The sequence below is a fragment of the Pholcus phalangioides genome, unplaced genomic scaffold (assembly GCF_987345545.1).
Source record: "Pholcus phalangioides strain wild (caught in Gottingen) unplaced genomic scaffold, Ppha-v1.0 ptg000022l_1, whole genome shotgun sequence".
Lineage (NCBI taxonomy): Eukaryota > Metazoa > Arthropoda > Arachnida > Araneae > Pholcidae > Pholcus > Pholcus phalangioides.
This window is the reverse complement of record NW_028301615.1, coordinates 15,217,901-15,241,441: the sequence shown is the minus strand read 5'-3', so window position 1 is coordinate 15,241,441 and position 23,541 is coordinate 15,217,901. Positions and strand designations below refer to the sequence as shown.

Below are 23,541 nucleotides of genomic sequence, written 5' to 3'. Positions count from 1 at the left end.
GGGTTCTGAATTCCCAGAAAAATTAAAGAAGAAAACACTTTATTTCATTTATTATCCAACATCCCCAACGAAACCGTCATGTCTCCTCGGTACTAACTTTCCCACTCCTCTCTCCTTCTCGCGACCGTGTTGTTTCTCCCACGCCTTCCATTTCTTTTCTCCTGAACCTTACACGGAACCTCACAGCCGAGGATCTACGACCGATAAGACGACGACGGGGGAAAGTTGGGAAACGCTGCTCTAAACTCATTGCAATTATACAAATATAGTCATCGGAACATTTTTGTGGTTTTACGATCTTGAATTAGAGTTTTTTTAGCAATAATATCGCCATTCTTGGTACATTTAGCCTATAAAGTTGTTGGAAGTACCTTAATCAGAGGAATACATTTGATAATAACGAGTACACACTGTATAGCATTATATCCGCAGCAATTTATCTACCAATGAAGTCATTGAAATTCATTCTATTTTAAGAGAACATTGTTTATGTTCTTCGCGTTCATATTGGTACGCACATTTGTGAAACACAATGCCCTCTTAAAGGTATCAAATAATGAATGTCGACTGTTTCTTCAGCTAATCTTATTTTGATGGGCACAAAAACAAAGTTCAATTATGACGATAAGACGGAACTAACCCCTATAAAAAAATAATGTCGTTGCCACATCAGGCCTGTAGAAGTAACAGGTAATCGAGGTTATTATTTTGTCATCCAAAGAAATGTGCAGAGGAGGCCATTAACATGACACATAGTCCATGATATATAGTTTAACTCACGGACGTAGGCTACGGATCACTTCATTGAAATAATCTATTAGCCTTATTTGATTATGCATTATCTTGGTGCCCGCCATTGTGCTTCACGATAATGCATATCAATGGTTCAGGTGTTTTCCGTTTAATATCCTGATATTTGCAAAAGAAGATCCTTATACACAGTCATCAACGCTAATTTTCGCACTTCTTTTCTTATAGCTTCTTAATTCCATAATGCTTACTATAAATATTGTACCGCTTACATTAAGTTAAACCTATGAGCAATTAAGTGAATAAACAATTGAATTCATTTTGAGCATCATCACGTAATCGTGACCCCAAAACGAACGATGCGACTTCATCGCGATGAATTATTATGAGGAATGTTTAAGGAATCAAGGACAGTTATTGAAGGATTTATGAAATCCCTTATGACAGTGTTTTCGATTTCCCACCTGATTGCATTTGAGAGGAAAAAGAAAAGAATTTTTCCCCATAATCCTCTTGTGTAACCTTACTATTAGGAATGGGATTGAATCATGAAAACGAGGACTATTTTATTCCTGTGCCAAGCAAAATAACTTTTTTTAATGTGCCTGCGAGGCATAATGTATACTTTGTTCTCAAGGAGCTATAAAAATCTAGAATCTATATATGTATTCAATTTTAATGAGCACGCTACTACAAAAAAAATGTTATTTAGAGATAGATGGCTTTTTCTCAGCCCAATATATCAAGGAAACGGATATCCATTTATTTCTATATTCGATGGCAGAACAGTGAGAATAACGTTTAGCTTGAGAGAGAGATTAGAAATGCACAAATATTGCAGGTTTTGAGTGTTCAATAAATTTGTCAAAATAAACTTCCCGTGGGAACTGCTGAAAATTGAAGCATTCTCATATAGATACTTTTTCACAGAATTGAAGATAAACGTTTCTAAAAGACACAAGTGTTTTGTCAGTTTAAAAAAAGGGTATCGGGAACAGACGTCAGTCGATAGAAAAATTGGTACCAGTGGGGATACAACTCTGTCGAGTGAGAAGACGTATTTTTGATACATCTGTGTCGAGTAAAAAGATGCATTGTTAACACCTGTATCAAGGGAAAAATGAATCGTCGATACAACTGCATTGAGGGAAAAAAGGTAGGCATTACATTGCTGACACACCCGTGTCAAGAAAAAAAGCATTTATGACACACCTGTGTAGAGAAAAGCATTGCTGATACGTCGATATTAAAAATACATTGTCGACACACACCCACCTGTATCGAGATTAAAGATGCATTTATGACACCAGTATCGAGAAAAAAAGATGTATTCCCGACAAACCTTCCGCGAGAGAAAAGATGCATAGGCGACATCTGTATCGAGAGAAAAAAGGAATGATTGTTGCTTGTGTGGAGAAAAAAAAAGACATTGCATTTCTGACACACCTATTTCTGAAAAAAAAAAATGTATTGTCGACATACTTGTATCAAGAAAAATATGCATTGCTCACACAACTATGTCGAAGAAAAATATGCATTGTTAACACACCTATGTCAAGAGAAAATATGCATTGTTAACACACCTATGTCAAAAGAAAATATGCATTGTTAACACACCTACGTCAAGAGAAAAGATGCATTGTTAACACACCTATGTCAAGAGAAAAGATGCATTGTTGGTGAACGTTCCCCAAAGAAAAGGCAATTGCTGATGGTTACCGAAACGATCAGATCAAATAACCTGACAAAAATTAAATTCATCGATTAAATTAATTTATTATAAATCGATATGTACATATATTACAAGTCGCACACACAAGCAAGATAGACCGTATACTCAATCTCAAACTTGATTGGGGAAAGCGGGGGGGGGGGGTAAAATATTCAGCAACCGATTAGGAAAAGGATAAAAACATGCAATAATTTCATTACCCTTTCGAACCCTGGTGCCAAAAATGTGTGAGCTTCTTTTCCTCACTATAGAATTTTTTCTCTTGACCTCAGGCAGTTAGGCGCTGACTCAAAGAATTGAGTGAGTTTTGAGTTAGAAATGTGGTAAATATGAACTTTGAGCTCTTTCATCAGAGGACCACATTTAAAGTTGAACTTCCGGGGTAAAGTTTTAAAGTGACTTCCAGGAGAAAGTGCCTCCGAGAAAATTGTGATTCATTACATAAAATTTAGCGACAAAATTCTGGAAAAAAATGTATGTGAAGATGAATATATCCCGCATCATCATGGGTAAAAAAAACAAACGAAATGAATTATTTCTTCACAAAAAAAAATGCAAAATGGAAAATTTGAAAAAAATTGAAAAGATTTTGACATTTATGTAATGATTTTCTTGAGCATCAAAAATGCATAAAAATTTCGAAAATTAAATGCTCGAGTCTAAAAGGGTTATCAAGATTTTTTAAGATGCATTTTTTTTGTGTAAAAAAAAAAGTATTTTCAATGGAGTGACTTCATTTCCAATTTCAACACTTTCAATTTTGATTGACAAGCATAACGTCAAAGCGGTTTTTTTTCTCCATAGTATATTTAGACCTATTCCCATGTAAAAAAGGTGTAAACAGAATTTTCATTCACTTGAAAATAGTTAACAAATTGTAATTGAGATAATTTTACAATATAGTTCATGTACAGGATTTACGAGTAAATCACCGACTTCAACTCGGAAGAGGTCACCGACATTTATTTTGTCATTTTTAGCACGTTAAGTGCTCCGAAACCCCTCGACCTTACAAACATAATACATATTAACAAAAAAAAAAATTATTTACCAAAAAATTTTCGTCACCTTAATAATAAATTCCCATCATCATTAAAGAAACGCTTTCAGTAGCAGACACATACACTCACAAGTGAAAAATTAAAAAAAAAGGTTCTTGACCTTACACTTGAAATAAATAAAAATAAACAGGTCACAAGTGCCCAACGGGCAATGATAACTATTATATATATTTTTTCTCTTGCTTTCTATATTTAAGAGGTGAAAGCGACAACACACGGGGTAAAAAAAAAAACCCAGGGCTTATATCGTGCGGGGAATTAAGAAAAAACATTGATTATTTTTTATATATCGGAGGCGTGGTATGAGAGGCGGGAAGAGAAATTAAGGTTTCGATTTTTATTTGTCTATCTCTTTTCCATTTCGTCCACTCAATTTCATTTATTTTTGTCTGCAAGGGAAAAAAAGGGACAAATAAAGCGGTAAAAAAAAAGCGGTATTATATACCTAAAAATAGGAACAAATGGCAGTGAAGTACGAACTTGTTGAAGAGGAAAAATAATAAAATAGAAAAAAAAAAAGGAAAATCAGAAAGCGTACGAAACGCCACTGATCTTTTTGCGAACGTCCCCCATAAGGTTAGTGTGTTATTGGGTTTGTCCGCCCCAAGGAACATCAGGCCTGCTTATAATAAGGTAGCATTGCCTATTTCCAGTTCTTATTCTCATTCGTGCTCTTGAACTTGGACTTACCGAGAGAGAGAGAGAGAAGAGAATCGCCAAACCATTTGGACTTTTGCATCGGTGAGAGCGTTCGGTTCTCGCCCACGAGTTCGGTTTTTCGGTCGCTTGTTTTTTTTTTTTTTTTTGTATTCAACATACGGACGGGTGTGTGTCAATTTACAGCTGAAGAAAGTTGGAAAAAAAAGTTAAAAAGCGAAAAAAAAAAACTGCCATTAGGTAGTTCTCTGATGTGAATGAGAAAAGTCATTCGGATATCTTTTCGATTTACACACGGACAGTCCACGAATATGATGCGGTCATCTTATTGGATGCTTTTTGCTGTTCTGTTTCTTGTGTCTCTTCAGAAGACTTGGTCTCAAGTCAATATTTTGGACCTGATACCTGCTCAACAAGGTCTCTATTACGACTCGGGTGAGTTTTAAAGTTTTATAAAATTTTTCCAAAAAAATATGTGTTCAATGCAATTACTTGATGAATTTAAACGCTTCCTGGGGAAAAACATAATAAGAAACGGATTTGTTAGATATCTTATTTTTGAGATTACAAATTACTGTTGTGAAATATATAAATGTATATTCAAGATTTGCGTATCAACAAAATATCCATTATAAAATTCAATGATCTCTTAAGCAAACATTTTTCCGATAGAGGATAACGTTTTATTATTGGAAATGTGGTAGCACGTTTGCTTCACTAATCTTCGGAAAATTGATTGATAAGGGTAAACATTTCGAAGCAAAATTTCACGTACTCAGATTTATGGCTGTATGTCAAAATCAATATATCCCCTTATACAGCTAGAACAAATATCGGTATGTATATATATTTTAAACAAAATGTCCCCCCCCCCCTAAAGAAAATGTTAGAGATGTTTTTCTAGATCAAAAAATGAATTTTTTCCTCAATGCTTGTACAAATTTATTGCCGAATTCTCGGGGATTTTCCGTAAACTTTAACGATAGGAATGTTTATAAAATCGATAGAAATATGAAAAAATATGCTTTGATTCATATTTATTTACTTCAAAAATGAAATTTTACAAAAAACATGAATGAAAAATTAAAAATAAAATTACTTGTAAATGACATGTTTGAAAAAATATTTCTAATGGATGAGAATTATGAAATATCCGTTCTTTTATGTGTTAATTTGTCATGAAATATTGAAAACCAAATTATCAATTTTTTATACGCAAATTTACAGATTAGCACCAAAATTGAATGTCATCGTTCCTTATATTGAATGTCCTATATCCTTAAAATGTTCATTATGTAAATATATCCATGTATAACAATATCTGATTATTATACATATTTCTAAAGTAATCTCTCAGCTTCTTAAAGATGATAAACCAAATACATGAACAAAGCTCAGCATATTAATCTAAAAATGAAATAATTAGAAGAAATAGAATTTCACATTTTCAAAAGGCTATTTATATGTTCCGAAATATTTTACAATTTTTCCACATCTTTCAACATTGTAATAGATAAAACCAATTCTTTCTTGATTACAAAAAAGAGAAAACTTCTTAAAGTCTTTCTCACTTGGAAAAATTCATCTAAAAAAACTAAATTACGAATAGAAATCGTTTCAGAATTTAAATGTAATCATGTAACGAAGGCGAAAAATTTTCCAAATTTTACTGCGTTGTTGCAACTTTTTCATCAACACTATATGAAATGAAGAGATGAATTTCATGGCGATTTCTCTTATCGTGTTCTATTTTATAGGATTTATGCAATTTTATTTATAATTTTTACAAGAGCTGGGTTTGTAAAATAACTATGGTTTACGTTGATTTAAGTATTATTGTCGTGCATTATTTATTTACATTATGAAAATTTATATTCTCAAAAATGAAAAGAAAATTATCGATATTACGAAATTAGTTAACATTGATTATAATTAACAAACGTTCCTAAATCAAGTGTCGGGGAAAAAAAAAGACAACACCCATAGCTATACATAACAATAGTTATGATTGAGAAAGAAGATTTTATTTTATGTGGAGAAATTTGCAAGAAATTTATCCCTCTTTTGGCGAAATTAAATATTTTTGTAAGGACTTCATTCTATTAAGCTGTTTTCAAATTTTCTAGTTGATAAATCAAAAAAGAAATCCTTTCAAATAACGATAATCGAAGGAAAATTAATTTCATATTATGGATGGAAGCAAAAAAAAGTAAATATCAAGGAAACAAATTTTCTGGATATTATGACGAGTTCATCTCGGAAAGAAATGTCATCTGGTCTCCGACGGGACTCGAACCCAGGCTCTCTTCCAAACCTGGCAAGCATGCTACCACCTACACCACTGGAGACACCATCTTGCCTTCCTTATTACTCCACGCACTGCGGCGTGAGGCGCTGAAGTCGAGACATTAATATAGTCTCTCTTAACTTCAGCAAATGGCCCCCAGGTGGGACAGTAGCGATAGATTGTTTTTTTTCTCAGCCCAAGATATTAAGAGCATCAAGTAAATAACGAGGTTTAAACAATTCATTTTCGATTTAATGACTCATTTTACAATAATACTTATGTAAAATATACTAATAACACTTGTATAATTTATGCAATATTTAAAAATTCAAGTTTCTAATGTAAAGGGTATAGTAATTTATCCTCATTTGCTCCGGAAGTACACGTGTGTATATAGTTTTAAATGGTGTTTAATGATTCTTTTTTCAGGTCAAAACCTGAGGTACACTTTTACATAACTTAAATGGTCATGGTAACGATATCACCCCAAATTAATTATTTTTTTAAAAGGTAATTTTGATACACAATTAAGACAAATCAATGAAAAAGAAATATTTTTAATAGCCAGTTTTGGCTCAGATGTAAAGAAGTTAATTAGTGAAATCGGCATGGATGTGCCAAATGAATTAAATATTGTATCGAATCCAAAAATATTTATAAATATAAAATCAACGCTAATTTCAGTGGTTTCTACTTTTTCAGGTGATAAACGTACTTTTAGTTAATTTCTAAATTCAAAAGCAAAATAATAAACCCATATATCAACTGATTTCTCTGTGAGAACCATAAATAACAAACACTATAGATAAATATTTTAGATTATCATATAACAAAATATAGCTGTACGCATGAAAAAAAGTCATCTTTTGGATGAAAAGCACATTCTCATTTGCATGCATATACATTACTAGAAAAACACGGAAGTATCTGATAACTATCGATATCTTGAAATGTATTTGCCCCAACGAACAATACATTCTCACGTAAAGGGAGACGACAGAAATCATTATAAAGTATGGTTTCTTTTTTTATGGGGTCTTCTAACTGGTTATTATTTTTTATTTTAAGCGGCTAGGTTTTTATTAGAAAAATAGACGGGAAAAAAGAATATGAACCGGTTATATATTTACCGACAAAGAGTTCAATCGCGGCCATCAGGCTAGTTATTTCCGCTACGAAGCCTCGACCACGTTGACTTAATATATTCTAATTATGTGCTTTTGCGGTATTACTTCCATGAAGAGAGAGGAAAAGGACTAAGCTATATTCTAATTCTCTTAGAGAGTAAGGCAAGTTCAGCTACTTATAGGTCATTGGGTTATAATAACACTTCAATATGTATATTAGTATATTTATTCACGTTTTTTTTTTCTCTTTATCTTTGTAGTAGGATGGCCACCTGGACAGGACTTGAATTATATGAAAATGGCCAGAGATATGAAGACGCAATTATTCAGCGCTCTCATTGGTAAGCATATGAATAATAATAGCAGTCAAACATGTTATCTATTCGATGGTTATGTTGTATTTGGCCTGGTTTATTTGGGATCGATATGTCAAGTATTTACAGCGAGTGCCGTGGTTAGAGAAGTTACCGAATTTTATTTTTTTTTGTACCACTAGAAATCTGAGAAGAGCTCTGGTCATACCACTGAAAAGAGTTTTGGTCTTGGGTAGGTTTAGTATTTGCAGGATTGTCCCGTGTTTCAATGAAATGTCCCAGTGTCTCATAAAATTTCTTCGAAGATACTTTTGTTTTCAATTTTCAGAGGAAAGAATCAAAGGAAAATATAAATGATAATTAATAAGAGTATTAATTAAATGATAATTTTGAGAAATTGAAAATAAATATAATTTAATTATGAAAGAAATTAAAATGAATAATAAACTTGAGAATTCCCAAAATATAAATTTGAGTGAAAATTAATTTTATTTCTCTAAATTTTTTGAGGGGTATTTTGTTTATCAGTAAGAGAGAAATAACTATTAAGAAAATTTATTGTATTCAAGTAATGATGGCTAATGCATCTCCCCGCATTATCCGGCATGCCTCGAAACTCGAGGGGTACCAGATTTTTGAATATTGGTGGGTTCTACTTCACCACGTACCAACTCCGGCCACATATCTCTAAACAATATACTGCCATTTACGAGTTGGGTTGGAAATGAAGGCGCCATCAATCGGTGGTAGCTTAAAGCTCAATAGAAAAAAAAAATATTCTGTCTCTCGGTTCGAACCTGGGACCTGAAGACAACCTTCACGGTGGTAGACGAGCATCGAATCATCACACCACTCGGCATGCCGAGAAAATCGAGGTTTAATAATGATCAAAGTATGCATTCAGCCTTTAGATATTTACAACGAAGATAAACTCTCATATGCCTGTGAAATCTGGGGGCCCGATGCTCTCTTCAATACAGACAAACTAGAATATATACTATCCAAAATAAATCCGCCCGCTTCAATCTCAACTGTTGGTCATCCTCTGCCTCCGTCACTGAACTCAAGCACCAACTCAAAATACAACCGCTGTTCTACCAATAGACATCTCCCTCAATTACTTTTACTTTTCAAAATCCTTCATGGTCATTTTCATATCGACACTTCGAATTTTCTAACTCCAGCTTCATACTTTTAAAAAATAATTAACCATTCACAAAAATTGAAACCCCATCTTTGCTTTACACAGATTGTTTAAAATTTAGTTTCTTTCCTCGAAAAATAAACCTCCCGTCAAACATTATAGATTGTACAACAGTTCCCTATTTCCTTTGTAAGATCAATCGTCGCTGTCAAACTTCATCACCGCATTCCGTTGTATAGGCCTCGGCCAAGCAATATTGAATGAATAAATAAAATAACCGCCATGAAAACTCTGCAAGAGGAATACGCTTTGAAAGGGAAATCTTAATAATAGGACGACTTTTATATAAAAGTGACCAGAGACCATTTTTAAAATTTCTGAGATATACCGACATCTGAACTATTGAAAGAAGTGGGATTTATCACCAAAATAGAACCAAGTGATATATAGGCTGTGATGCCGTTTGTGCACTTGAACCAACTATCAAACTGAAGAGATAACTGAATCGAAAGATAACTTTAAATAGCTTTTTCTCAGTTTTGGTTTAATGGAGCTTGGTTACTTTTATATAAAAGCCGTCCAATTAAGAGTTGGGACTATGGAGATAGGACGTTTTTCCGCTTATAACGACCTAAGAGAATATTATAAGCAGGAAAACATCCGAAGGGAGAACGTTATAAGCGAAACTAATTGCATATGGGCATAACCTATTTCAACTTGTCACCTTGTGTTTTGAAAACATGTCCCACATTGTAATATTTCTTGTACGGCAACTCCAGTCCTGATTTTCTGTTAGAGAATTTTTGTTTATATTCTGGTGACATGGTGTATGACTCCATATTCAAAGTATAAACTTCAATTGCTATATAACTACTATTTATTAAACTATTACCAACTATAGCTGTTACTCGCAGCTTCGCTCGCGTGGATTTGGTAATCTGAAAATTGCTTGGCGATGATGCCTTCCAATAACATTTGAATCCCCTCGTGATCCCCCTTGGGTGTTGCGTGTCTAGAAATCCCGTCTTGGTGTGAGTCTCCATATTATAAAATATAATACTGACTGAATTTCATATTTATAGTTTCCAGCGGTTTGAATTACCAAATTTCATATTCATAGCTTCCAGCGGTTTGAATTACCAAATTTCATATTCATAACTTCAGCGATTTTGGCTCGGCGATAATGAATCAGTCAGTCAAGACATGTCATTATAGAGGTTAAACATTAGTATTAATTACATCAAATCAAGAATTGAGATTGGCATCATCATCAGCACGACTAGCGCAGATATAGTGGCTAGAGAGCAGTAGTGTTTCCCAGGTTGATTCCGGTTTATATGTCGGTGGACTGCAGCGCCAGATGTGCACGTCACAGCACGGCAATTTGCACATACGTCACAATATCTACAAAACCACTTTAAAACAAAGATATGGTCTTCCTTTACGAATAACTCTCAACTGCCCCCAATGGATGCCATTTTCCAAGATGAACCGATGTGATTTCATACAATGGCATAATTATTTTGTACTGTGTGGTTTCACAATTCAATTCAGAGTAATGTTGCTGCCATCCTTTTATCCCCCTCCCCCAGGCAAGAATCCTTACTATAGTAAAACCCCTACTAACGGTCACCCCCTTAGATGCGGTCCCTTCTCTTTCATATCCAAATAATTTGCTAATAATTTATAATAAAAGTATGCATTTCGCAGTTCTGATTAACGGTCAACCCTGTCTTATGGACGATTTTTTTTGTTCTGTTGGTGTCCGTAAAATAGGTTTTACTGCAGTTATAGGTTTATGTATGTAGCTGCCAAAGCCCGAAATTAGCCGCTTCGCTAATTGCGCTATAAATAGACCCGGCCAATGCTCAAATTTCGTTTTTTGGCCAGCAAGTTCGCAAAGTGGCCAAAGTCCGATAACAAAAGACATGATTTGGGAAATCGCTTTTTTCTTTCAAAATTTGACAGCAAAAACTAAAATTATGTTTATAAACTTTTTCTCAAATTTCTCTTTTTTCCCCCCTCGTGAGCAAATCCAATGAAGCTACTACATATACAGGGTGATTCAGAAAAGGTGGGAAAAACTTTAAGAGGTGGTAGTAACGACAAAAGCAATTTTCATCGAAGGGGAAAAAAAACAATTTTATATATTCACTGACATTTCATTCATTAATCATGAAATATTTAGTAGAGGTAATGTCAATGTATATGACTTAAAAAAAGGATAATTTTTTTATAAACTATTTCTTGAAGTACAGTAATTCTAAAGAGTTCCTAATACTCGTGTCAAGGCTGGCCCAATGTGTTCCATGATTGGCCATAGGCAAGTAGTGTGGCCGCTCCCCGCTCCAACATGGGCAATAATCGTCAAATGTGGTGATAGTGACGGACTCCCATCGCGGAGATCCGGGTTCCAACCCCACCAGTGTGGGTCGGCTGAAGTTGATTTCCCGTAATTCCCAACTTCGAGGCACGAATGCTAGCCAATCTTCTCGCTACAGAGAGCAATGTTACAAATATTCAATCATTACACTTCACTCATAGATGGCGCATTGAAATTTCAAGCACAACGCTACATACGCACTCAGACTATAAGGGCCTACTTCCCACGACGTCCGGAACCAGATACAGGGTATGATAATTAAGGTAAAAAATGATAAAGTATTTGTTCGACATGAACCACAAAAGGCTTCCGGAAACCGCAGCAGGCGTGAAGAAATTTCCGAACAAAAGTACGAGGTTTTCTTCACTGCGGCTGCCGGAGGCATTTTGCGGTTTATGTTGAACAATGACCATCTTTTAACCTTAATTATCTTATCCTGGGCCTGGTTCCGGACGTCGTGGAAGCAGGGTCTTCGGGCCAAGTGGTGTTTCGGAGGCCTTACCTGGTAAATCCTAGAAAATTTCAACCGGATCTCATTTTTGTGAGGCCCCCTCTTCTCTCAAATCCCCCGGGCCGTGCCCTGGTAGTATCATGCATTAAGACGGCACTGAGTGGGAGGCAGGCTTTAGGTACCTACACACACACGTTACGTATAACTCAATTGGTAGTAAATTGCCCATGGCAATAGACCGGAGTAATGCTCGGTTTGAATGAATGATCGTCGGATGTTGGAGGCTGGTCGAACAAAACGATTAGTACTTTCTAGCTTCCACCCCCAGTAAAGGGTGTGTGTGTGTGTGTCACTGTTTTTCCTATCCATCTCGCCACACATTGGTCGAAGGACGCCAACAGCCATAACACGCGTTGGCGTATTAAATTATTCTGGAAGCAAATATTCTCCAAGAAACATCGGGCCAGAGTGGGCTAGTGTGTAGCCGGTCTATGCCGCTGCTGCTTCTTTGAGTGAGGGGACGGCAAATATTTGCGAATGACTATTGGGCAGGGCTTTACCCACACTAACAAACAGATTTGCTTAATGTATAATGAGCGAATTACATTCAGTTAATAAACTCACTAACCCGTACACTTTGATAGGAAACCTTCATAGTGAAAGACACGCATTTTACCACCACGCCACTCGGGCTACCTATCGAGCCTGGAGTGACCACTGATAGATGGCACCTTCATTTCGCACCTAACTCTACATGTTGACAATTGCCACCTGGCGATATATGACCTCAGTTGGTGTGCAGTAAAGTAGCTTCAGAAACGGACAAGTGAGAAGACCGGATTCTTCCTCTGCCTTTATTTTACCGTTCCAGTAAAACTACTGGGTGGGAGCACCGAAATTCCCCCCTCCCACTTGTGACAGTTTATTCTTGTTTATGCTGTTCCCCTCAAGTTCTCTTAACATCCCCGTCCTCAGGGCATGGTTGAAAAGCGTGATGTCATGTCAATTTTCACTATGGGTAATTTTTGAAAATTCTGATGTCTAACTAAAGCCCACGCTGACAACCATTGCGACCTCTCACAAGCCGCCCCTGTGCAGAAGTGAAGTAAGGACATGAAATAAATATCATACGGAATTATAGGACTAGTGTGTGTGTGTGTCCCGAGCAAAAAACCGTCTAATAAAGAAAAGCGTTGAACTTGGCAGGTCTTATATTTAGTGACGATTCAGGTATAATAAGTTATCTCTAGGCTCGCTCGTAACGTCAAGTTAATGGAGACATTATGACGAACAGTACCGTTCTAACTCGTGCAACTGCATCAATAAATTTCCAGAACTGACCGTAGATGGAAAAAAAAATGCAAAAACGAATAGTGAAATTCAAAATCTGAGAAGATTCGGCAATATTTTTGTAGGGAAGTGATCATTGATAATTCGAGTCGCACCACGGTCATTTTCTGTACACGAGGGTTAATTAGACCGGGACCTACAATTTATTGCCGATTCCGAAAGGCAGGCTTGTTTTTCATATTCATCGAGAGGTTGGTGCGCTAACCCCTCGATGGGGTTAGCGCACCCCCTGCGGTAGCAATTTTTTGCTGCGGTCAAGTCGCCGTTTTTTGTTGTACCCCTGTGAGGAAAGTTTTCTGACAAGGACGAACCGGGTATCGAACTCGCAACACCTCTTAACATCCTTTGGTACTTTAGGTGAGTATCTCATCGACCTGGGCAACCACCTCCACCCCCTGGAATGATGCGTTCGCGATTCCTATATATTCTCAGTTAACATACATTTACAAAATACAGATGGTTATTGATTTGAAGAACTTCAAGGAGGAAAAAAGACGTTAAAAATTTGAATTGTTTTTTTTATGTTTTCAGCAAATGTGTTTGGATTTGGTACCTAAACACCAAAATGAATATTTTTTTGTGTTTATCTCACTTAGTTATTTGGAAAAATTTTGTTTTTAATGAAGTAGGCTTTTTTCAGTTAGACTTTTTTCTGTTTTCAAACTAGAGGGAATGGTAAAAGGTTTCCCGTTGAGAAATAAACTTTAGAAAACATTTGGACTTGTCAACGACGACATAAGAGAATTTTATGGAGGCGAGATATCTCCTCATTGCCGCTTAAATAAATAATCTATTGAAAAATAGCCTCAAAACTGAAATTAGTGATATTTCTCCTTTGTTTCCTTTATTTGGATGAAAATCCTTGATTATTATTATTTTGGTTCAAAAGACACGAACAAAAATTTATTACAACCATGCATAAGATCTATACAATGGTACGTGAGGGAAAAAACAAAAAAAATGGTGTCCAACGACAATGTTTTGCCTTTATCACAATAAAAAATTGTTGTTCAGTAAATATTGAGGTATTTATAAATGCATGGTTAGTTATCTCAAATACGTCATAAACAAAAAGTTCGTGAAATTTTTGAGGAAATTGAATGAAATTCGGTTCGTGAGGGTTATTTTGAATATGTTTGTGACGAAAAACAAAAGCAGTAAAAATTAAAAACGGAAACATTTCCTGTTGGCAAACATGAGCTTTTAATTATAAAAATTGGAAAAAAAAAAAAAATAACTACCGAATGTATTTTAATGTGGTTTTTTTCAAAATATTTTATGCAAATTGTGCTATTTTTTGTGTAAAAGAAATAATTATTTTTATGATTTTGAATAGTCCTATACACTAAAAAAAAACGATGAAAATATAAATATAAAAAATATAATAGCACAGAATACTATCACTAATAAAAAGGTTTCCAATAACAGTGAAAACATAGTTGCCAAAATGGCGCCTTTGCAATTGGCTACAGAAGTAATACTGATGTTACACTTTTGCTCAAAGATGGTGGATGAGTCAGACAAGCATTTAACCACCTCACGTACAAGCTTTTGGCAACAAAGTTGGATTATCTCTTTGTGAAATCGGTGATAAATCTGGTAACCTTCTCCCAACCTAACCGGACGTTAGAAGGAAGGAGAAGAAAAAGTATAAAAGGAAAATATAGATAAGGCAGATAAAAAAACTCGTCTCTTTCTCCCGCGACCCCACTTGTACACTTCTCTTTCGCTCTTACATGTATACAGGGTGAACCTGATGTGCCAAACGAAAGGGGGGTTATAGACGAACCGAAGAATGAAACATGAAGAACATGAAACCTTCTACCAACCCTGCCTAATCTCAAACTGTTTTCTAGTTATGGTGGATAATCGATTATACCAAAAAAATTCAAGTCTGAAAAAACACGACTTAATGAAGTTTCTGAGAGACCTACACAAAACTAAGCATACATTGGAATATAGCAGAAAAAATCCTAGACAGTGACACTAGCGTCATCGAAATATTTGGGTCAGATTAGCGAAGTTAAAAGTCGAATTGTCGCCAAAATTTTGAATCGCGAATTCCGCAAACACCCTCCTAGATATAATCGGTTAAATTTACCAAATTCGTGTCCATTGCACCAGCTTTTGAAAGAGTCTTCAATGAATTATATTGTTCTGGTTCGGGGGGGAGGGGGGTCTCTCAATACATCATTCTGTTCGCAATACATCATTGAAATCAGCGTTTGTAGAAGTAGATATTCGAAATTGGCGGTTAGAGATTTTGGTGACAATTTGGTTTGGCTGAAAAATATGAAGTGACATTACCTCTAGTTACAGGATATCTGTATTTATTGGAGCTTCACAAGCGCTGAGAGATTGGTGAAGTGAAAGATCGAACTGCCACCAAAACCAGCTTCAATTATTTCGACGAACGAAGATTCCAGTGATGTATTGCAAACAAAAGATAATTTCTCCTGAACTAGAACATCGGTATGGTTTATTGGAGGCTCTTTCGAAAGTAGTGCAATGGATAAGTTTTTGATAAATTTGACTATTTTTGAACATCGCCAATCTTTCAGCGCTTGTAGCTCACCATTTATTCCAGATATTACGATGTAACTGGTGTCACTTATTTGGAAAGAGCGGAAAAAAATCCCATTATGTGCTCAGTTTTTGTATGTATTTCTCACACTTCACAAATTTGAGTTTTTTCAGACTTAACGCCCTTTTTTTCCATAATCGATTATCCACCATTACTCGGAAGCAGAAATAATAGACTTTTTGTAGGGCGTGTCATGTTCCACTTGGGCCCCATCTCTCACCCCTTACGTTTCGCAGAACATGTCACGTGCATGCACCCTACATAGTAGAAAGATTATAATATGTGGGTAAAAAAAAGTCATGAACAGCAGTAGAGAAAGAAAATAGAAATTTTGAATTTATTCCATAGGCGTTTGGACGCAATATTACGCCCGTGATCGTAAAGGGGTTAAAGAAACTTAAGCTGTCTATTAATGGCATCCATAAGCAAAAAATATTTCTTTGACATTTCTTTGAAAAGCTTCATCAAATCAGTTGATTGAATTTCTCTGGAGCAGAGCAGTAATTGCAGAAATTAATCTATACGATTGTTTTTGAAACGAACCGATATTCATACGCGTAACAAATGTAAACGTGATGATTTAAATTCAGCATTAACCATTGATAGAAACTGAACCTTTCGAGTAGCTCTCGTAAAATTTGAGATTTATAACGGGTGTAAGAGAACTAAAAAAAATCATTATATACCTGACCAACTGACGAGGGCAATAGCTTCAGACAGAAAATCGTTTGGATCCGACCATCAGCCTTCCAGCGTATTGTCAGATCCGGATGTTTTTCCACGCGATCTTAATCACTAAAACCATCCGCATCGAAAACCGCAAAACAAACTCTGATCTGTTTATCAGCTGATCCAGACGTGGTTAATAATCACATATAAAAGTTGGAAAAAAAAGAAGAAAAAAACAATCTGATAATTCATGATTTATCGATTTACAGGTGGTGGCGGCGGCGGCGACAAACAGCAACAAGCCGAAGGCACAGGAAACAAGAGGCGAGATAGAATCACCGCATTGTTCATCAAGCTGATGACTAGGTTATTCCGCCACAGGCCATTCCAGAGGCTGATCTGTGGAGCTAATGCTACTTGCCTGGCAGGGCTCAACACTCCAGCTTTCTAACGAGAAGAAAAAAAAACCCCCACATACAGATAATTTTTTTGGAATATTTTCCTTCTAATCAAATAATTTTGTATTCGTAATCAAAGAAGTCCTTTTCTTTACAAAAAACACAAATATGAGAAAACTCTCGTTGCCATATACATATTATATTTAGTCCCCCCCACCTTTCACCTGTAGCTGGCCTACCAAATGTTTTTTTTTGACCCCCTCGCTCGTCTTTTTTCTTATGTGTAATCCCCCGACAATGTTTTTTTTTTGAGGATTCACTAACAGTATTTGTACATAGTACTAATCATTTAATTGAATGGTGTTTGTTTATGAGCTGTTTGCTCGTTATAAGTTTTTTTTATATGATATTATTTGCACAGAATGCAGAGAATGTTTCTTTGTCCCAATGTGTACATCTAGTTTGTGCAATAAATATTTTCGTATACGAATTTCATGTATATATTTTTTTCACGAGAGAACACTCGAGTTTCACTAATTATTAAGGATACGTAAATTTCATGTTTACGAAATAACTGCGATGTGAAATTTGTCAATTTTGATGAATCAATGCGAAAATTTGAATTGTACTACTTTTCAGCGAAATGTCTAACTTACATTATGTTATTACACCAATTATGTGAAGTGTAATTCCCGCCTCACAGGATATCTACGAATCAGAATTCACGACGTCTCTGACATGACGTGAAATTACGTCACGTCGGTGTAGTCTTCGGCCTTTAAACGTCGCTAACTTTTTCCGTGTGCTCCCTAGCTATAGTCGACTCCTTAGAAGAATACGAAATTGAATATCTCGAGTAAGAGTCCTAGTGTCAGATTCCGCACATTATGCGACTGCGTGATTCAATTTATTAAGAGCACCACTTGGTAACATTTTGCACTAACCAATGTTAGGTGCATGAAGTGAATCTTATGGGTGACGTATTCATTGATGAGTTCAAAGAACTGAATTATGGTGTGGCCGACAGACGGTTTTTTTTGAGTGCAAAAAAAAAAATTATGAAAATTTCATATTCAAGCCAACAAAAATAAAGTATCACAATTTCCAGCAACACTGTTCCCGACGTCTGTAGTAACCTTGTGGAATTCATGGTTCAAAGCTGCCATTTATCGGAGCGAATGTGTGAAACATTTTTGCTTTTCTCGATGAATTTGACGATAACTCGAGCATAAGATCCTTAACCCTTACAATCCCGAGATATCTCGTCAAACTTATTCTTCTGTATTTCGGTCACTCTGAAATATCCTGGATTTTTGACATGCTTTTATTTCCAATATGATAGTTATAATGCGAATCAGGGAAATTTTAAAAACCACCTAAAGTGTTTACGGAAAATTTTACATTAAAATTCTAACTCGTAAAAACTTTCGTTTTCGAGTTCTGTAGGAAAATTACGGAAGTAATTGACAACTTGGGAGGATCAAATTATCCATTCGCGCACGCTTTGTGGAGTGTAATAAACTTCATATCTTTGTGCGCCAATTTCAAGGGCATTATTACGAAAAAACAAAATTCTACACATAAGAATGGTGAAACTGGTGAAGACACAGCAGCAGAGAGAAGTTTAAATATACTGGCTCTACACACGACATCCAACGCAACAAATGATGCTTACCAGCATATAGGTAGACTATATTCTGTCCATTTGAAGCCATGACAATGCCTACACATCTTTGAAAAAAACCCACATTTATTATTAGAAAGCTTCTCCAAAATACATTCTTTATTTGAATGTGTGTGTGAAAGAGAAGAAATTCGAATTTTGTGATATGAAATAAGTTTTACATATTTTTTTGCGAATAAATGCGAAACTTCGGATTTTTTTATATTCTTTTCCGTGTAATTTACGTATCCCTAGTAATGAGTGATGCGATTATGCTCATAATATTTTGTTTCAGTTGGTAACACATTAAATAAATTACTCATACTGTCAATGGAACAAAAAAAATTTCCGAATCATTTACAGCGTCCTCTATCGACAAAAAATTAAACTTTTTTTCTGTATTGAGAAAAAGTCCTCTTTGTGGGAATATTTTTTTCACAAACCACATTCAAGTATACAAATTCTAATAATATTTAAAATTTTTAAACTATTTAAATGAAGTACAGGATGTCTCATAATTTCGTGAAGTATTTTTGCTATTTGATGCTTTTATTTGTTAAAGTACTTGCAGGTAAATACTACTAGTAATATGGTGGTTGTTTTAAAGCAACCATTTTGCAATTGACTGATCAATATCTCTACCTAAACCAAGACGAAGAAGACGAGAGCTTAGTGCTCGGTACTTCGCATCAACTTGCAACGGCAAGTACTTACAGGAAGGGAATTGTATAAACAGCTAAGGGATGGGGGAGTAATTTTTGAAACCCTTTAACCACTTGACGATCAAGAACGTAATATTGCATCCAAACGCCAGTGGAATAAATCCAAAGATCTGTTTTTTTACCTTTCTCCTCCTCATCGATAAGCTTTGCTGTAACCCTATGAAAAGAAAAATTTACCTCCGCGATGTATCCTCCTACTATATACAGTCAAACCTCATTAATGAGTCACTCTTGGGAGAGCAAAAATATGACTTGGTAAGCGGAGTGACTTGTTAACCGGGTGACGCACTAACGAGGTTTGACTGTACTTTACATGTAAGAGCAAAAAAAAAAGTCCCCACTCTTATCTCCTAGGTCCTAGGATATTCTGGGGGGGGGGGGGCACGGGAGAAAATCAGAACAAAGGTGATCCACGACAGGTAGTGAAGGGAGTCATAGAGAGCTGTGAAGAGAAAAGCTTTAAAAAGGGAAACATGGTTGAAAAATATTAGTACTTTCAGAATTCATCAGATCCGTCCCTACAACCAGGAGCATCTTAACCCTTGGGTCTATGTGGGGCATGACCCGGGTCTTCATGTCTATAATGGAGGGAAGGGGACTGCACTATATATGGGATCTGGTACTATGATTTTCATATGTAAGCTGTTACTTCCAGCAAGTATGGAGGGCCGCCAGAGCAACGGTTGATGTGTTGAGAGGGTCGATTTATCGTGCATGTTCGTTGGATTTTCCCGTATTTTACACAGGCCGTTTTTTGCAATATAATTTGACTCCTGGGAGAGATGATAATCCATCATTTGAATCCGTGCCTAGCCAGGATTCCAGAGATTGATCCGATTTATTAAAATTTCATTCATAATAAAAAAAATAGGAAGTATCTCACTCTTGGATGAGGGTAGAGGGGGCCCTGGATAGGACAGGGGAGCCACGAGAGAAAAATGTGATCAATAGGGGGCCATGAGCTGAAATATGTTGACGCTGCATGCCCGAAATATTAGTGAAATGTGGCTGTGAGAGGTCGTTCACTAAAATTTTCATTTTTTTAGATGTAATATAAACGGAGGTGTTTGCTTTGAAGTCTTCAGCATTTATCGCCGATGATTGAGGGTGTGGTTCACGAATTGTGTGCGCGCATAAAACGTAAATTAAATTCAAAGGCGTAAAAAAACTTTGTTTTAACTTTTTATTGATAAATTCGATCAGGGTATCGGTGTGAGTGTTAGCAAATTCGCAGATGACGAAGCTAATGGGGGTAATCGGGAATCAAAGCGATAGGGAGTTGCTCCAGACCAACTTAAACAGGATTGCAGATGGGCAAATGAACGGAGCATGAAGTTTAGCGTTGTCAAGTGCATGGTCGCTCATTTTGGTTCGAACAACCCACGGTTCTCTTACGTGTTGAATGGTGTCACTATCCTAGATGCATTTAGGGTCACCGATTTGGGAATACTCATTGACAAGCGGCTTAGGTTTTCTGAACATTGTTCAGCGGTGGTCAAAAAAGCAAATAGAATGCTTGGTCTCATTTTCAAAAAGGTCTCTTCGCGTTCTCCTAAAGCCATTCTTCCGCCTTTTCGAGGCTTAGTTCGTCCTGGACTGGAGTATGCTGTAAGGTTTTGGAGACCATACCTACAGAGGGACATAGACTTGGTTGAAGGGGTGCAGGGAAGAGCTACGCGTGTCCTTATTGGCACACAGGGCTTGAGTTATGCAAACACCAAACATGGCCCCCGCTGTTGCTTGGGGATTGAGTTTTGAAGAAAGACTTCATTTTTTGAATATGTTTACATTAGATGAACGCAGGTGTCGAGGAGATATGATCGAAGTGTTCAAAATTTTCAACGGGATGGATAGGATTGACCATGAACTTTTAGTACACCGCCAATCGACTGCTTTTACAAGGGGACACCAGTATCGATTGGCGAGGGACAAGGCTATGGTGTCGCAGGGAATTTCTCTCTAATAGGGTTGTTAATAAATGGAATAGCTTACCTCCGGAGGTAGTAAATTGTAACACAATTGACACGTTTAAAAAGAAATACGATAAACATGTTGGGGTAAATCGAAAAGCTATCCATACTTAGAATAAGACAACCATAATATTCTCTATGGGCATCGTCTAATATTTCATAAAACACAATTGCCAAAATTGAATTTTTTGCCGTGAATGAAAAAAGATGTAGTTGAGTTCATTCCATTCGTGTGCAGTCCGTGAAAACAGCAGCTTTCGAGCGAATGAAAACTTGCCAAATCAGTGATAAATTGCTAAAACAATGGTTTTATATATTTAGTATAATGTTAAATATTACGTTTAAAAATACGCAATTCTTTGTGAATGACTTCACTGCACGAGCCTCATTTATATTTCACTAATTGAAAGTTTTAGCATACAATGTCTGTGCATAAGTTATTTAAACTTTTTTCTTCATGTATACGAGCAATCAAAACAGATTGAGGTTCTAAGTAACGCTGAGATTACATTATAAAAGTTTTATAAAAATTATTTTACGAAACCTTGAAAAAACAAAACAATCGATGACCGTATTGGTTAGCTTATTGGGTTTTTTTTTCAATTTTGTAGTTTTTTTTTAAATCAAGCTTTCACAGTGTAACAAGGGCCCAACTGCACGATATTTGAAAACTTTTTGTAATCGAAAGTATGTTTCTAAAGTCAACGGTGACAGAAATATATGCTGTGCAAACAATATGAGACAGCTTGCATTGTTGATAATACAGGGTGGGCAAAAAGTCCGTAGTAACTTTAAAAATGATAGGCGGCGCTGACGTACACAAGTCAACGAAAATATACGCAAATAACGAACGGAATGCCTCTAAATCGTTAATTAAAGCAGTATGTGTTCCACATGACCACCACCATAACTGGGGATAACACATTGTAGGTGAGTCACAAATCCAGCAACGGCAGAGTGCAGCAGGTCCACATACGTGGTTTACAACGGTGAACTGATTGTGGAGTAGGAGCGCTAGTCTCATTTGCATATTTCCACCTAAGTCACTCGTACCAACGCCACCTATTGGCTGTTTGAGTTATTTTTTCCTTGTTTCAAAAAAAAATTCCGTGACTTAGAGACGCTAACCCTACAAATCGTTTTTCATTTTGGTTATTTTTCCGGTTTTTATCAATTTTTAAAGTTTCATAATTTTCATTATTGTTTCGAAAAATAATTTGCCTGAATTAGAAATTTAAAGACCCCTCCATTATGCCACCTAGAGGAAAATAAATGATCTAAAGCTGTTGAGAAACCCAGTCTGACTTATTAATAATCTTTGTGCAAAGTGTGACGTCAATATTATCGCAACAGAATGGCCAAAGCACGACCAGACTCTGTCGCTTACGCGATATAAGCTCATTACTCTGGAGCGTGTGGTCATGCCGAAGAAAATTTGTTATAAGAGGAACAAAAAAATGTGCGAGGCCAAACACATACGAAGGTTATACAAGTTCAGGTTGGCTATTTTAGGGTACCTAGAGGACCCTTTCACAATATGCATTCAAATACGAGGTTCAAAGTGACACGTACTAGTATAAATATATATGTTACTGCCAAAGCTCGAAGTTGTCCAGTTCACAAACCGACTGGTCTGGTTCGTCAAGGTCCACGTTCGAATCCGGAAAGAACATATGAAACAAGTTCGGTCATTTACCGAGTCTGGGGTGACCACCGATAGATGGTGCCTTCATTTCCCACCCAACTCCACTGGTTGGAAATCGCCAACCGGAGTTGGTGTGCGGTAAAGTAGTTGATCCGGCTAATGTCCGTAATTCGGACTTTCGCCGGGACTTGGGGGCCCCCTCCCCCACTATGAATCGATCGATCCCTATCATCCGGGATCATCGCGACGCTGTATTATTTTTTTGTAATAATTATGTTCATTTATACAATAATTAGTCGTAGCTAACCGTAATTATTCTGGTTAGCTACGGAAACCCAAACGATCAAAGGAATCTGATTCGCCCGCGGTGACCAACTGAAGGGGTGAGTGACGGTATGAGTGAACAACGAGTGGGCTGTGACTGTATGAAAGACCAAGTCAGTATGGTCACTCATACGGCCATTCCCTTGATCACCAAAACACTCACTTATGCAGTCAATCACAAATTTATATGGTCACTCACCCAATCACTCGGCCACTCATGCGTTCAGGGCAGGCGAAATTTTCGGATCCCAGAATGAACGTGATAATTTAGAGACATGGGAAATTAATTTTTGTATATTTATCTGGTCAA

General features: G+C 36.3%; 2 protein-coding genes across 7 annotated transcripts in view; one reads left to right on the top strand and one right to left on the bottom strand.

The window, feature by feature from the left end:
- Positions 1-23,541, bottom strand: part of LOC149069516 (uncharacterized) — a 65,594-nt gene that overhangs the window by 40,512 nt on the left and 1,541 nt on the right. For 2 of the 5 annotated variants that reach the window (XM_089249546.1, XM_089249548.1), the window contains exon 1: positions 7,618-7,808. The exons of the other annotated variants lie outside the window; for them this stretch is intronic. In XM_089249546.1, coding sequence (XP_089105672.1) covers positions 7,618-7,642 — 25 coding nt within the window. In that variant the 5' untranslated portion in view covers positions 7,643-7,808. Of the gene's footprint in view, positions 1-7,617; positions 7,809-23,541 lie in introns of those variants that run through there. 5 annotated transcript variants of the gene reach the window in all.
- LOC149069517 (uncharacterized) lies at positions 4,128-17,397 on the top strand. 2 transcript variants are annotated; one of them, XM_089249552.1, is made up of 3 exons: positions 4,128-4,635; positions 7,875-7,955; positions 16,779-17,397. In XM_089249552.1, exons 1-3 carry the CDS (start codon positions 4,458-4,460, stop codon positions 16,958-16,960), a joined length of 441 nt encoding a protein of 146 aa, XP_089105678.1. In that variant the 5' UTR covers positions 4,128-4,457; the 3' UTR covers positions 16,961-17,397. The 2 variants fall into 2 exon arrangements, with proteins under 2 accessions (XP_089105678.1, XP_089105677.1); XM_089249551.1 differs by having other exon boundaries at positions 4,144-4,635; positions 7,878-7,955.